Source organism: Triticum aestivum, chromosome 4A (assembly GCF_018294505.1).
Source record: "Triticum aestivum cultivar Chinese Spring chromosome 4A, IWGSC CS RefSeq v2.1, whole genome shotgun sequence".
In the NCBI taxonomy this organism is placed as follows: Eukaryota; Viridiplantae; Streptophyta; class Magnoliopsida; order Poales; family Poaceae; genus Triticum; species Triticum aestivum.
In genome coordinates this window covers 725,999,640-726,014,381 of record NC_057803.1, presented here as the reverse complement: position 1 = coordinate 726,014,381, position 14,742 = coordinate 725,999,640, and the positions used below count along the sequence as shown (strand labels likewise).

General features: G+C 45.6%; 1 protein-coding gene across 1 annotated transcript; it reads right to left on the bottom strand.

Moving 5' to 3' along the window:
* Positions 1-2,380: 2,380 nt before the first annotated feature.
* On the bottom strand, positions 2,381-3,551 carry LOC123083427 (probable glutathione S-transferase GSTU6). The gene is made up of 2 exons (XM_044505476.1): positions 3,190-3,551; positions 2,381-2,978 (listed from the first exon to the last, which is right to left on the bottom strand). Exons 1-2 carry the CDS (start codon positions 3,526-3,528, stop codon positions 2,574-2,576), a joined length of 744 nt encoding a protein of 247 aa, XP_044361411.1. The 5' UTR covers positions 3,529-3,551; the 3' UTR covers positions 2,381-2,573.
* Positions 3,552-14,742: the final 11,191 nt, after the last annotated feature.

The following is a 14,742-nucleotide window of genomic DNA, read 5'->3' as shown; positions in this document are numbered from 1 at the left end:
TCGGTAGAGGCGTGCGCGATAACGTGTTTGAAGTAGAATGTAAAGAACGAGAGAGTTTGAATGAAAGATGATCCATCAGTCTTTATTGATGATAGAACTAGGGTATTTATACCCAGGCGGAAGTACACATGGTGCTTGGCGGTCAAGTAAACACATAGTTACTTTAGAGCCAAGGAATTACATAGTTGCCTTAAAAGCCAAGGAAGTACATGGTTGCTTGAGAACCAAGCAACCTATCTAACAATTAACTTAATCCTAACTAACTAAATTAATAAGCAACTATTCTATTCTTAACAGTTACTTCATTCGCGTCTCTCCTCGTTAATTACTTGTCACATCATACTTTTTGCCTATGTGGCATGCATATTACTAATTAATTATATTACTCCCACTATGAGCAGTCTTATGTCCCTTTATATCTCGCATTAAAAAAGGAGTTAAGATGGGTCATGTTAAAACTTCTCGGACAAATAAAAATCCAACCACAATAATCAATGAAAGTATTTATTCAACGGTGATACAAAAAATTAGGACATTTACTCCCTCCAAACCGAAATAAGTATCGTGGTTTTAGATACAAGTCAAACGAGTGATTAATCTCAGCCTCCAATAGTCTTCAATAAAAGCTAAACCTTGAACGATAAATTTTGAAATACAATACATATGCAAAATGTAAAAAGAGTGAATTGGTATTCTCTTACTATTCAATAACATCGGGGTTGAGTTGAGCTCTAATACGAGGGATATTATTAGTTGTTTGACTTAATGGACCATTTTCCGAGGAATATCCGGTAATGTGAACTTGAAAAGGTGTCATTGTTTTGTTTCTTTTATTCATCTCACCTTCCTGTAAAATTAAATAGAAACAAAAATTACTAAACTGGTTTCCACATTCAGAGACTTTAGATTCAGAAATTAAAGAAAGGAAATAACATGAAAAGAGGAAATCATTAAGAGCTAAACATCATGTTTCAATCAAGAAATCAAACTGCGGCATGTAGCAAAAGAAGTTGGGATTTGGCTGAGACGGGGATACCCATTGTGTCTGAGCCACAGAGGCAGAATGACGAAGGGCGCGGGCTCCCGCAATTGCTCCTCGAGACCTGAACGGCCACGACTGGATTGGACGAACAGGGCCGCGACCTCGCTAGGCAGCATGTCGCCTTGTCGAAGGGGAGGACCTGCCGCCAACTAAGACATGTTATGGAAGTGGAGTATTGCCTGCTGCCACGCATGATGAGCCGCCTGGCAGCGAAAACGAGACAATGTGGAGGCTCGGTGGGGTAGGGTTCTTCCACACGGTGGCGGTTCGTTTCTTTCTTTTCAAGTAAAAACATACTCGTGCAGGCAATCCCGCACATACCCTTCTTCTTTTCTCCTTCGCGCATTACCCCGAGCAGTAACCTTTTTTCATCTGAGGTGATCTTGGGTGTGTAATCAGCCGAACACTCCCTGAGCAGCAACTTTCAGCACCCCACCTACTACTTCGGCCCTCGGTATGAAATCGGATGGAGATGGCATAAACATCAAATTTCTCCGTTTTGATGAGATGGAGATTCATCATGTTGATCACTTTTTCATTCGAGGCCATGCTATTTATATTTATTGCCGTGACAAAATCTCGTATTAACATGTTTTAAAATCTTTCTTTAGATATTAAGAAGTCAAGAGGATAACATTGCATTTCGTACTAGTAACGTCCTTGACGGGGTAAAATCGGATAAGTATAGTAGACACAGTTTTTTGTTTCCCTTCTCGCAAGCCGACTTGGGAAAGTCATCTTCCTTATGATCTCCGCCGACGAGTCTGTGGATTCGCCTCCCCTCCTCCTGGCACTCCGGCAGCCAGTGGCGGGGAGGGTATTCTTGGTTCCTCGACTTAGATAGGTAGGGTTTTGCTTCTCACAAGGGCAGCACTCGGATGGATGGTGGCGCTTCTTCTTTGCGTCAGTCTCCCGGACTTTGATCCTCCTCAAGTTTGTTCATCGGGGCGTATTAGACAGAGCTTCGGCCTAGATTCCTGCCAGCTCCTCGGAGCAGCGAGGTTAGTGTTTCTCGTCGTGCGTACGCACCAACAAGATTTGGTGTCAGGTTCTTCAGATCAATTGAAGGATTTAATGGCGATGCTTGCGGCCCCCAAACGCTCGTCCTTAGGGCACACGCACGAACACTTCTCGGCTGTCATCGACAAGGTCCAGCCAGTTCCGGTATCGGAGCTGCGACAGCGGCGCGTCGGTGGCTCGTCCGGGCAGCGGCAATGGTTGTTCGGTTGTCCACGGATCTCGATGCAATTTTTATTATATTTGGGTGTTGTACTTTCCGTGAACATTTATAATGGATCTGATATTTTCGAGAGAAAAAATGTCCTTGAAAAAGCGATCAAAGAATGACAAAGCTTTAATTTATTCCCAAAACAGCAAACTCAGATTGATGACAGTGCATGCATGCGCACCATCCATGACGATCAGACCCTAACAACCAAGTAACAAAAGTTCAACGAGCACAACTCGTGAAAAGACCAACTGAATTTGAAGGCGAGCACAGCAACAACGATGGAACGAGGTGACATGATCTCTAATTAGTTGCCGATGCAGTGAGCGCGGCCTTCCACTTTGGATAAAGAACCGCTAAGATGTACTCCTCCACCTTGTCTGCCGGAGGCAGCAGCGCCCTTACCGGCTCGGCGGCCCTGAACCGCTCCACCCACGCGGCCAGCTTTGGTGTCCTAGCCGCATCGAGGAACGGCGGCATGCCGGCAAGGTGGCCTATTGCTTCGATCCAGGGAAGATAGCTCCCGAGGGCAATGTCGAGCAGCCCGAGAGAGCCACCGCCAAAGAACGGCGCCTCCGCGTCCCCTTCCTTGGAGCATTCCGCCAGGGCAGCCTCTAGGAGCCCGAGTGCCGACAAGGTCTCCTCCACCTTATCGGCTCTTTCCTGCGGCTTCCCTGTCTTGAGGATGCCGATGCACGAAGGGAACAGCTGCGGCAGCACATTGATTATGTGATTTTTCAATAATCTATATTTTCTTTCAATGGATATTTCAAGATAATACAACTCAGAGCGAATGTTCAACATCTGCATAACACAATGCACGCAGCCAACATGTCCAACTCAAAACAAAAAAAAGTAATATCACTTTAATGAAAGAAAAAAGTCAAAGATGGGCCAAACTAGACGAGATGAAACATACCTTGTTATCCACGTAGGCGGCCCAGAATCGGGCGACAACACGGCGGTAGGGGTCGGCAGGGAGGATGGAGGCACCATTTTCGGGGAATGCGTCGTCGAGGTACTCCAAGATGATCAGCGACTCACAGACGGGCTTGCCGCCGTGGATGAAGACAGGCAGCTTCTTGTGCACAGAATTGGATGCGAGGAGCAGGTCGCTCTTGCACCGGGTGTCCTCGGGGAGGTAGTCGTAGGTCAGCCCCTTGATGCCGAGCGCCATCTGGGCGCGGATCACGTACGGGCTCACCCCGGATGCCGCCCCCAGCAGCTTCAGGCCTTGCTCTTGAGCGCCGGCCATCATCGATCGTCGTTGAAGGATCTCTGTAGCTACGTGTTGATTAAAGTGTCGTATATTTCTGTATGTATACGATATGGCACTGCGTCGTCATACGGTGATTGTACATTGATAGCCGTCCATGCGCCTTGAAATGTGCAATCGGACATAACTTTATCGCAACAGCGTTCCACGATCGTTATCCAACCACCAGCCCATTCTCAAGGCCACGAGCTAGTCATGGGCAAAGTGTGTGGCCTCTTTACTTTGTGGCACAAGGACCAATGAAGCAATGTGTACCATTGATCTATGTCTAAAGTGTGCATTGCCACGCCTTTCTTTAGTTGTTATAATTAAGTGTCCTCTTTTTATTTTGCCATTGTTATAATTATGTGTACCATGGGGTATGAACCGATTTGTACCAAAGCAGAACTGACTCTACATGCCTTTTTTGCCATTTATATTTTTATCTGTAACATGTTCTCTGGCTCTCTCAGTCACTATCATGTCCACATAAGCTATGATGTGCCACTGCATGCAAAAAAGGAATAATGCATGCCGTCATATATATAAGCAGTGATGTCACCACATGTTGTCATAACTCATAAGCATTTCAAACTAGTGGATTTGATCGAAGAAAACTAGTGGTTTTTGCCGTTTAAATAGTGAGAAATAAGCCAACTAGAAGCTATAGCTAGATTGGAACTAAGGTTGGAATGTAAAAGATTACATCAAAGTCTTGGACGGTCTCCCCTGAGTATTCAACAAGCGTGCCCGTGTCATGGTTGTAATACCTCAAGGCTTCCATGTGAAACATAATCTCAACTTGTTGACGAGTTTGCCGCCATAAAGAGTCCGACATGTCTCGAAACACTATCTCATCGTTAGACATGCCTATCAGCTGGTCAAAAGAAAATGGAAAGTTGAGTACATGACGTCTTTCCCATCGTGGTGGGCTAATGCTTTCCACATCACCACACATCCATATCTTGACTGATTCATAACCTGGACGCGGCATGGCTAGCTCCCCGTTTAGCTCGGCTAAGCCGGGCTTAAATTTATTGGGCCCCCGGTACCATGAAGGCCCAGTAATAATGTTGAATAACTCATCTTCCAGGCGAAAGCGGACAAAGCATGGCATGTCAGCAATCTCATCTGGACACAGGTCTTCATACATGAGCGACTCATGGTCGACTGTCCAAATCAAGGAGCCCTTGAAGAAGATTGCCGTCTGCATTGCCACGAAACAGAACGACGGCCGTGCGACCGCCTCACGCCAACTATCGTCCTTTTCAATGGTGAACACCTCCATCCCAAGAGCATCCTCGCCGAGACACTCGCGGTAGAAGAAGCGAGCGACCTTGTAGGCGTTGGCGCAACGATCCCGTCCAAAGCCGAACGCCTGGTGGCCCTCTACTAGTAGAAAAAGGGCCTATAGTCCCGGTTCATGAACCGGGACTAAAGGGTCGGTACTAATGCCTTGACCCTTTAGTCCCGGTTCAATCCAGAACCGGGACAGATGGGCCTCCACGTGGCCTGTCCGCTGAGCCCAGGCAGGAGGGCCTTTGGTCCCGGTTGGTGGCACCAACCGGGACCAATAGACATCCACGCGTCAGCATTTCTGCGGCTGGGGTTTTTGTTTTTTTTTTGTTTTTGAAAAAGGGGGGTGGGGGGTTGGGGATTTTGGGGGTTAATTTAGGTGTTTCATATATTGTGTTAGCTAGCTAATTAATAAAGAGAAGTGTCCTCTCTTTTGTCCGTGCTTGGTCGATGCTACGTACTATACATAGGTATAGAGAGGACTAGCTAGACACGCTAGCTAGCTAGTAAGCAAACAGAAGATCGTCATGAACATATATGCATACAGAGAGAAGTGATATCGACCACCTCTCCTTCTCCGAGAGATTGGTCGAACAACAAGTTCTCGTATATCTATCCGACACTACCGGCTACATATATACAATAATTATCTTTTACAAATATAATCTCCTAACATACGGACGCGTGGTCCACATAGTATTCTCCGTCTTCAGCGATCACGTGGTCAAGAAAGAATGCCACCAATTCCTCTTGAATTGCTCGCAGGCGATCTGGTGCTAGGAGTTCATTCCGCATCCGAAACATCTAATTTTAAGAAGGGGGCCAATACATATACATATATATATATGAATATATATATATATATATATATATATATATATATATATATATATATATATATATATATATATATATATGAATGAATGAATGAAACTCAACACAAATGATGGTAATAAAATAAAATTGTGAATATTGTTATTTACGCACTTCATATTGTTTGTCGGAGTAGCCCCGCTCACAGGTCGTGTGGCGGATGGACTCGCAAATGTAGTATCCACAGAAATCATTCCCTTGTTCCTGCCACAACCACTTTACAAGAAATAGAGGTCAATCAAACTGATAATTAGCAAGCATGTTAAAAGGTATTGATGAAACTAGCGCTTGAATCACTAGGAGATGCGTGGAATATGCTACTATATAGTACTTACTTTCGGGTGTCTAAATTGCAGCTTCTTCAGCAGTTCCGGAGCCTTTTTGGTGAATTTTCTCCAGGCCCTGCCATACAAAGAAAACAATTACTTAATATCAGAAATGAACAAAGTTGCTGATATGGTGGATAATGATCGATTTAACTTACTTCTCGAGCATTTCAGTCATGTCCGCATACTCCTTGGGATCTTTTCGTTTGGAGTCTAAGACAGTTACTACTCCCTTCTCAAGCTTAATCTCTAGGAGAATATAGTGGTAGCTACGCACACATGCATAACTCATCAATATTACATTACTATAACCTGGACTAATAAGGGAAACCGAATATGCCACAAGACAGTAACACTCACTTGAAGTTGTAAGGAAAGAGTATTATATCTTTGTGTTCATTTATTACCAACGATTGTAGCAAGTTAGCCTCGGTATTTTCTTTATGAAATTCAACCTCAGTTTTATCTATGAGATATGTGTTAATGAACCCAATATCACCCTCTTGTCTTTTCTTCAATTCGGCGATCTTTAATTTGCATAATATAGTGAGGATAATTATAAATGCATGCAATGGAAAAGCTGAGTTATATAGAGAGACTTAATGACAGAAGTAGTATTACTTACAGACAGTAGCAGGTGACCGTTGCTTTATCGAGGGCCAATTGATTGAAAAACTGATAGAACTCCTCAAATGGAATAGGCAACAGTTCAATTCCAAGGAGGTCACACTCCTTTTTAACTCTCACATACAAAGTACTCCTCCCTTCAGACTCTCTGCAGGTTTTCATGTACCAATCATGCAATCTTCGCATCATCGTTGATAGAGAACTTTATCTTTGACGAGAGGCTTCCCGTACTTGTATCTTTGTATCTGCACCTCCACGAAATCATAATGTACATCGTCGGGCAGGTAATCTGCAGGATTGCCATAACCGGGCACCATCCTCGGATCGACGATGTCGCTAGCAGGCACCTTGAAGGGGGGGGCACGATTGCTTCGCTTGTTCGTCAAGCTGGGCAATTTGTTTCCCAGCTCGTCGTTCTTTCATCCTTTGATCACTTTTAGTACTTCCCGACCTCTCCGCTTCGGCAAATGCCTTTCCAATAATGCGCTCATAGTTGCCTTTCGGCGGAGACTTGGGTGGTCTTGTCAGGGCAGCCAGAGTGCGCTTCACTTTCACCGGATCTACCTTCTCCTCCGGAGGTGGATGTCTCTTTGCTTTCAACCCTTGAAACCAGTCATCCACTTCGGTCTACGCAATCTTGGCGTTTTCCTCCTCGGACCTCTCGTACGGTAACTTCTCTGGAGTCTTCAGAGAAGGACCGAATCTGTATCTCCTCCCGCCTTTGGCTGTACTGCTAGACGCCGGCAGAGCAGGCGGAGCAGATGTCTTCTTTCCTTGCTTACGAGGCGGAGGAGAAGGACTACGACACGCCGGAGCAGCCGGAGCGGTGCGGGTCTCTTCCACCCTTGCTGACGAGGCGGAGAAGGAGGAGGCTGGCTGCTCGGGCGCGCCTGCGCAGGCGGAGAAGGAGGCGGAGTGCCGCCACGCGCCAGAGAAGGAGCCGGCCGAGTGCCCTGATCGTCACTCGCCGGAGGAGGAGGCGGTGGAGGAGGCGGAGTGGCCTGACTCGCCGGAGGAGGAGGAGGAGGCGGAGGCGTCCAGTTCGAAAGGTTGATGAGATCCTTCCGCCATAGGCATGGAGTCTTCAGAGCAGAACCGAGCCGATACTCCCCTTCACCGGTAGGGTGGTCAAGCCGGAGGTCCTCAAATCCCTCCGTTATTTCATCCACCATCACCTTAGCATATCCTTCTGGAATCGGACGGCAGTGAAAAGTTGAGTCGGGTTTAGTAGGATAAACAGAGACAACAGCCGCCTTGACCTTCAAATTGCTCCATTCCGCCATAAGGTGGCAATTTTGAGACTTCGTGATAGCATCCACGGGATAGCTGGCAGGAGCCGTCAAGGCATGCTCCGGCTGAAGCAGCTCGGTGGAAGCCACGCTGCTTCTCCGCTGAGATGGCGGGGTAGCTTCGGCGGAAGCTTCGGCAGGTCGTTTTCTATGATCTGCTTCTCGTTCCTCTAGCCCCATTACCCTTTCGTGCAGCGCCTGTAGTTGGCTCTGCTCCAGTTTCTTCCTCCTCTCCTGGGTTTTGTAACCCCCTGCGTCCGGAAATCCAGCCTTCCACGAAAGGGAGCCTGGCATGCCTCGTGTCCGTCCAGGGTGGTCGGGATTCCCGAGGGCCATTGTGAGCTCGTCCTTCTCCCTGTCTGGAACGAACGTCCCTTGCTGCGCTGCTTCGATATATTGCTGAAGCCTCTTGACTGGTATGTCCAATTGTTCGTCCGTCCAAATGCACTTCCCTGTTGCAGGGTTCAAGGTTCCGCCAGCCCCGAGGAACCAAGTCCGGCAACGGTCTGGCCAGTTCATTGTCTCTGGTTCGATCCCTTTATCAAGCAGATCATTCTCAGCCTTGGCCCACTTAGGCCGGGCTACGAGGTAGCCACCTGACCCCGTGCGATGGTGAAGCTTCTTCTTTGCAGCATTTTGCTTGTTTGTCACCGACATCTTTTTACTCTTTTCCGATGTCTTGTGGGCCACAAATGCGGGCCAGTCATATCTGATCTTCTCATATTTGCCCTTGAATTCTGGTGTCTTATTTTTATCGATATACCTATTCAGGTCTTTCTTCCAATTCCTAAATAGGTCTGCCATCTTCTTAAGAGCAAAAGACTTGATTAATGGCTCAATAACTGGCTTCTCCGGATCATCCTCTGGCGGTAGGGTGAAATTTGACTTCAGCTCAGTCCAAAGATCATTCTTCTGCATATCATTGACATAAGACAACTCAGGGTCTTCGTTCTTAGGCTTATACCATTGGTGGATGCTGATCGGGATCTTGTCCCTAACCAGAACCCCGCACTGAGCAACAAATGCCTTCTTTGTCCGGTAGGGTTCAATCGGTTGGCCGTCGCGCGCGATTTCTATGATCTCAAACTTTTCATCCGAGCTCAACTTTTTCTTCGGGCCTCGTCTCTTTACCGAAGTTGTGCTCGATCCGGAGGGCTAGAAAAAAGAACAAAGACGAGAGTTAATTAATATGTGTACATACCAAAACAATGAATGCATCAATTAGCTAGTCAGCACAGGCTTAACTAATATATATACCTGGCCGGACTCGGTTCGGTGATCACCGGAGCCGTCCTCACGGTCTACTTCTTCACCCTCTCCTTCTTCACCCTCACCGGAGCCATGTAAATCATAGCCAGCTGCTTCTTCACCCTCTCCTTCCAGACCATCGTTGTCGTTGAGAAACATCAACGAGCAGACGACATCACTTCCTTCTGCGATTATGTCCCTCAACAACGCTTCTTGTGCTTCGTCTCGGGGAGGGGTGTCCATAGTTTCTACAAATATTTACAACATGGCAATTATTACTCAAACATGACAGATATGGATATATTAGTGGCAAACGTAGAACTAGCTAGCTAATCACAATAAGGAATCATATTAATTAGTGGCCTCGACACTGCTTCTCTAGGGTTTCGGGTGGTCTCGACAACGCTTCAAGGGTTAGGGGTGGCCTCGAGAACGCTTCAAGGAGGGGGTAATATCGACCCCCCCCCACGTGTTGAAGCTATCGGGAGGGGGTATATCGACAACAACAACGACGACACTACATTTATGTCCCACAAGTGACGTGGGCATCGACGCCCGCGTCACTTGTGGGACGTGGATGTAGTGTCCGACACCGACGGCCACATGTATCTCACACCGACGATACTTGCTATTTAATTAGGGTTTCCTCTACCGCTCGGCGACCCTCGACGACCCTCGTTCCCGATAAAAAAAAGAGGAAGAAGAAGAAAAAAAAGAGGAGCTCCTCTATTCTTTCTTCTCCTCTTTTTTTTTCTTCTTCCTCTTCTTTTTTTATCAAGGGGTCGAGGATCGCCGAGGGGTCGAGGGTCAAGGGTACGAGGATCGCCGAGCGGTCGAGGGTCAAGGGGTCGAGGATCGCCGAGGGGTCGGGAGGTTGCCTAGTGTCAAAGGATTCAACAAAACCATGTCTTCATCATTAGGTGAAAGTAACAGGTGCATGATGGTACGAAGCTCTCCAAACTTATTTTGGAACGGAGTCCCAGATAGGATAATTCGCTTTTTGGTACAAAGTTCAGCAAGAACCTTCCGAATATCTTTATTTCGAAGGCCTTTGCTGAAATTCGTACAAAAAGGCAAATTATCCTATCCGGGACTCCATTCCAGAATAACTTTGGAGGACTTCGTACCATCATGCCCTGGTTACTTCCGGCTAATGATGAAGCCATGGATTTCTTCAATACTTTGACACTAGGAAACCTCTCTCGACCCCTGGAACCCTCGAAGACCCTGGAACCCTCGACCCCTAGACGACCCTGGAACCCTCGACCCTCGATCCCTCGACCCTATAGAACCCTCGAACCCTCGACCCTGAAACGCTCGACCCTTGACCCCTTAACGACCCTCGACCCTCTACCCTAGTTCCCGACCCTCGACCCCTCGGCGATCCTCGACACCCTCGTTCCCGATAAAAATTAAGAAGAAGAAGAAAGGAATAGCTAGAGGAGAAGATCAAAGAAAAAAAAGAAGAAAAAAAAGAGGAGAAGAAGAAAGGAATAGTGGAGAAGAAGAGAAAATAGAATATTCTATTTTCTCTTCCTCTCCACTATTCCTTTCTTCTTCTCCTCTCTTTTTCTTCTTTTTTCTTCTTCTTACTTATTTCTCCTCTTCCTTTCCTCTCCTCTTCTTATTTCTTTCCTCTTCTTATTTTCTTCTTTCCTATCCTTCTTTTTCTAAAATTGTAACTTTTGCATATATAAAACTTTTCTAAAATTGTAGCATATGAACAAAAAAATAAACATATAGCCACATACACATATACATCACATATGAACAAAAAAATAAACTAATAAAAATAAAAAAAACATATTGCAACATATGAACAAAAACATATAGCCACATACATACACATACATTATATACATATATGTAAAAAAAATTAAACTAAAAAAAAGGGGCGTGGCGGCAGCGGTAGCGCCGGCGGGGCAGGGCAGGGCAGGGCAGGGGCGCGGGCAGGGCAGGGCAGGGCAGGTGCTAGCTCAGAGGGGGGTGGCGGGGCACGGCAGGCGGCGTCGTGGCAGATGGCGTCAAGTGCGGCGACGACGTCGGGGCGGGGCGGGACGGCGTCGGGGCGTGGCACAGGGGCGCGGCTGGCGACAGCGTGGGCCCGAGGGCCGCGGAGGGCGTCGGCGTGGGCTCGGGGGCACGGGCGACGGCGACGGCGGTGGGGTAGCCTGGCGGCGTCGAGGAGGTCGGCGTCGTCGGGCTGCAACTGGCGATGAAATCTGAAAAAACGCAAAAGTGTTTTCTTATATAGCAAGGGCATTAGTCCAAGTTCGTGGCACCAACCAGGACTAATGCCACCCTTTAGTCCCGGTTGGTGCCACCAACCGGGACCAAAGGCCTTTGGTCCCGCTTGGTGGCACCAACCGGGACTAAAGGGGGGCATTGGTCCCGGTTTGTGCCACGAACCGGGACCAATGCCCCCTTTAGTCCCGGTTGGTGCCACCAACCGGGACCAAAGGCCTTCTGCTGCCCCGCGCCCAAAGTTTAGTCCCACCTTGCTAGTTAAGAGGTAGCCGCACCTGTTTATACGGTGCGGTGCGACTTTCCTCTCGAGCTCCTCTCTAAAGCAGGCTTTCGGGCCTAATTCTGCAATCTGTGCCTGTGGGCCTACTGGGCCTTCCGCGGGCCTGAATCCTGGCCCATGGTAGGGTTTCTAGTCGTATTCAGGCCGTGGGGGCCCAGTAGGTGGCACTTTTTTTTGCTTTATTTTTCATCTCTTTTTGCTTTTAGTTTTAGAAAAATTATAAACTTTCTGTTAGTGCCATTAGTTTTAAAATTTGAATACACTTTTTTTGTTTTCTTTGTTGCTTTATTTATTTTATTTTGTTTCTACTTACAACAAAATACTTATTGTTGCTATTTTTATTTTTTTCAAGTTTTTTAATTTTGTTTTCTGCATTATTTATTTTCTCTTGGTTTTTTTGCTTTATTTTTTAATTCTTTTTGCTTTTAGGTCAGCAAAATTATAAACTTTCTGTTAGTGCTTTTAGTTTTAGAAAAAATATAAACTTTCTGTTAGTGCCATTACTTTTAAAATTTGAAAACACTTTTTTTGTTTTCTTTGTTGCTTTATTTATTTTATTTTGTTTCTACTTACAACAAAACACTTATTGTTGCTATTTTTATTTTTTTTCAAGTTTTTTTGTTTTGTTTTCTACATTATATATTTTCTTTTGGTTTTTTGCTTTATTTTTTAATTCTTTTTGCTTTTAGGTCAGCAAAATTATAAACTTTTTGTTAGTGCCATTTGTTTTAGAACAATTATAAACTTTCTGTTTGTGCCATTAGTTTTCAAATTTGAAAACACTTTTTTTGTTTTCTTTGTTGCTTTACTTATTTTATTTTGTTTCTACTTACAATAAAATACTTATTGTTGCTATTTTTATTTTTTTTAAGTTTTTTTGTTTTGTTTTTGCATTATTTATTTTCTTTTGGTTTTTTGCTTTATTTTTTAATTCTTTTTGCTTTTAGGTCAGCAAAATTATAAACTTTTTGTTAGTGCCATTTGTTTTAGAACAATTATAAACTTTCTGTTTGTGCCATTAGTTTTCAAATTTGAATAGTTAAAATTTGAATTCTTTGAAATTTGTGTGAATCACAAGTTTGTGAGCTCAACAAGGTGTAGAGGGACGGGCTTATAAACCGGTGTGAGCGCCCTTCGGTTGGCGAGGTTTTCAAATTCATAGTTTTCAAATGAACTCTGAAAAAGTTGGCATAGCATGTGCATGTACAAAACGGACAATGGTATCATGCTCGTCTGTTACAAAGTTGGCATGATATCATCATAATAGTTGCAGGAGGAAGCCTTCACTTTTTCTTCGCTTGTGTCGTTTGCTTATTGCGCCGTAACCATGGATAATCTTCATCGTTTATCAGGATGCTTGGGTCAGCCTTGACTTTGAAGGGGGGAATTTCATGAAACTTTTGAAACTCTTCAGACATGTTTGTCTTGCCCTCCACTCCCAGGATGGCCCTTTTTCCTGAAAGAACTATGTGGCGCTTTGGCTCATCGTATGATGTATTCGCTTCCTTATCTTTTCTTTTCCTCGGTCTGGTAGACATATCCTTCACATAGATAACCTGTGCCACATCATTGGCTAGGACGAATGGTTTGTCAGTGTACCCAAGATTTTTCAGATCCACTGTTGTCATTCTGTACTGTGGGTCTACCTGTACCCCGCCAACTGACAGATTGACCCACTTGCACTTAAACAAAGGGACCTTAAAATCTACTCCGTAGTCAAGTTCCCATATGTCTACTATGTAACCATAATATGTGTCCTTTCCCCTGTCAGTTGTTGCATCAAAGCGAACACCGCTGTTTTGGTTGGTGCTCTTTTCATCTTGGTCAATCGTGTAAAATGTATTCCCATTTATCTCATATCATGTCCAAATCATTACAGTCGAAGATGGTCCCCTGAACAACAAGTACAGCTCATCACAAACAGTGTTGTCACCTCTGAGACGTGTTTCCAACCAACTGCTGAAAGTCCTGATGTGTTCACATGTAATCCAGTCGTCGCACTGCTCCGGGTGTTTGGAGCGCAGACTGTTCTTGTGTTCATCGACATACGGGGTCACCAAGGTAGAGTTCTGTAGAACTGTGTAGTGTGCTTGAGACCAAGAATATCCGTCCCTGCATATTATTGAGTCCCTTCCAAGCGTGCCTTTTCCAGTTAGTCTCCCCTCATACCGCGATTTAGGGAGACCTATCTTCTTAAGGCCAGGAATGAAGTCAACACAAAACCCGATGACATCCTCTGTTTGATGGCCCATGGAGATGCTTCCTTCTGGCCTAGCACGGTTACAAACATATTTCTTTAGGACTCCCATGAATCTCTCAAAGGGGTACATATTGTGTAGAAATACGGGCCCGGAATGACAATCTCGTCGACTAGATGAACTAGGATGTGCGTCATGATATTGAAGAAGGATGGTGGGAACACCAGCTCGAAACTGACAAGACATTGCGCCACATCACTCCTTAGCGTTGGTACGATTTCTGGATCGATCACCTTATGAGATATTGCATTGAGGAATGCACATAGCTTCACAATGGCTAATCGGACGTTTTCTGGTAGAAGTCCCCCTCAGTGCAACCGGAAGCAGTTGCGTCATAATCACGTGGCAGTCATGAGACTTTAGGTTCTAAAACTTTTTCTTTGGCATATTTATTATTCCCTTTATATTCGATGAGAAGCCAGTCGGGACCTTCATACTGAGCAGGCATTGAAAGAAGATTTCTTTCTCTTCTTTCGTAAGAGCGTAGCTGGCAGGACCTTCATATTGCTTCGGAGGCATGCCCTCTTTTTCGTGCAAGCGTTGCAGGTCCTCCCGTGCCTCAGGTGTATCTTTTGTCTTCCCATACACGCCCAAGAAGCTTAGCAGGTTCACGCAAAGGGTCTTCGTCACGTGCATCACATCGATCAAAGAGTGGACCTCTAGGTCTTTCCAGTAGGGTAGGTCCCAAAATATAGATTTCTTCTTCCACATGGGTGCGTGATTCTCAGCGTCATTCGGAACAGCTAGTCCACCGGGACCCTTTCCAAAGATTA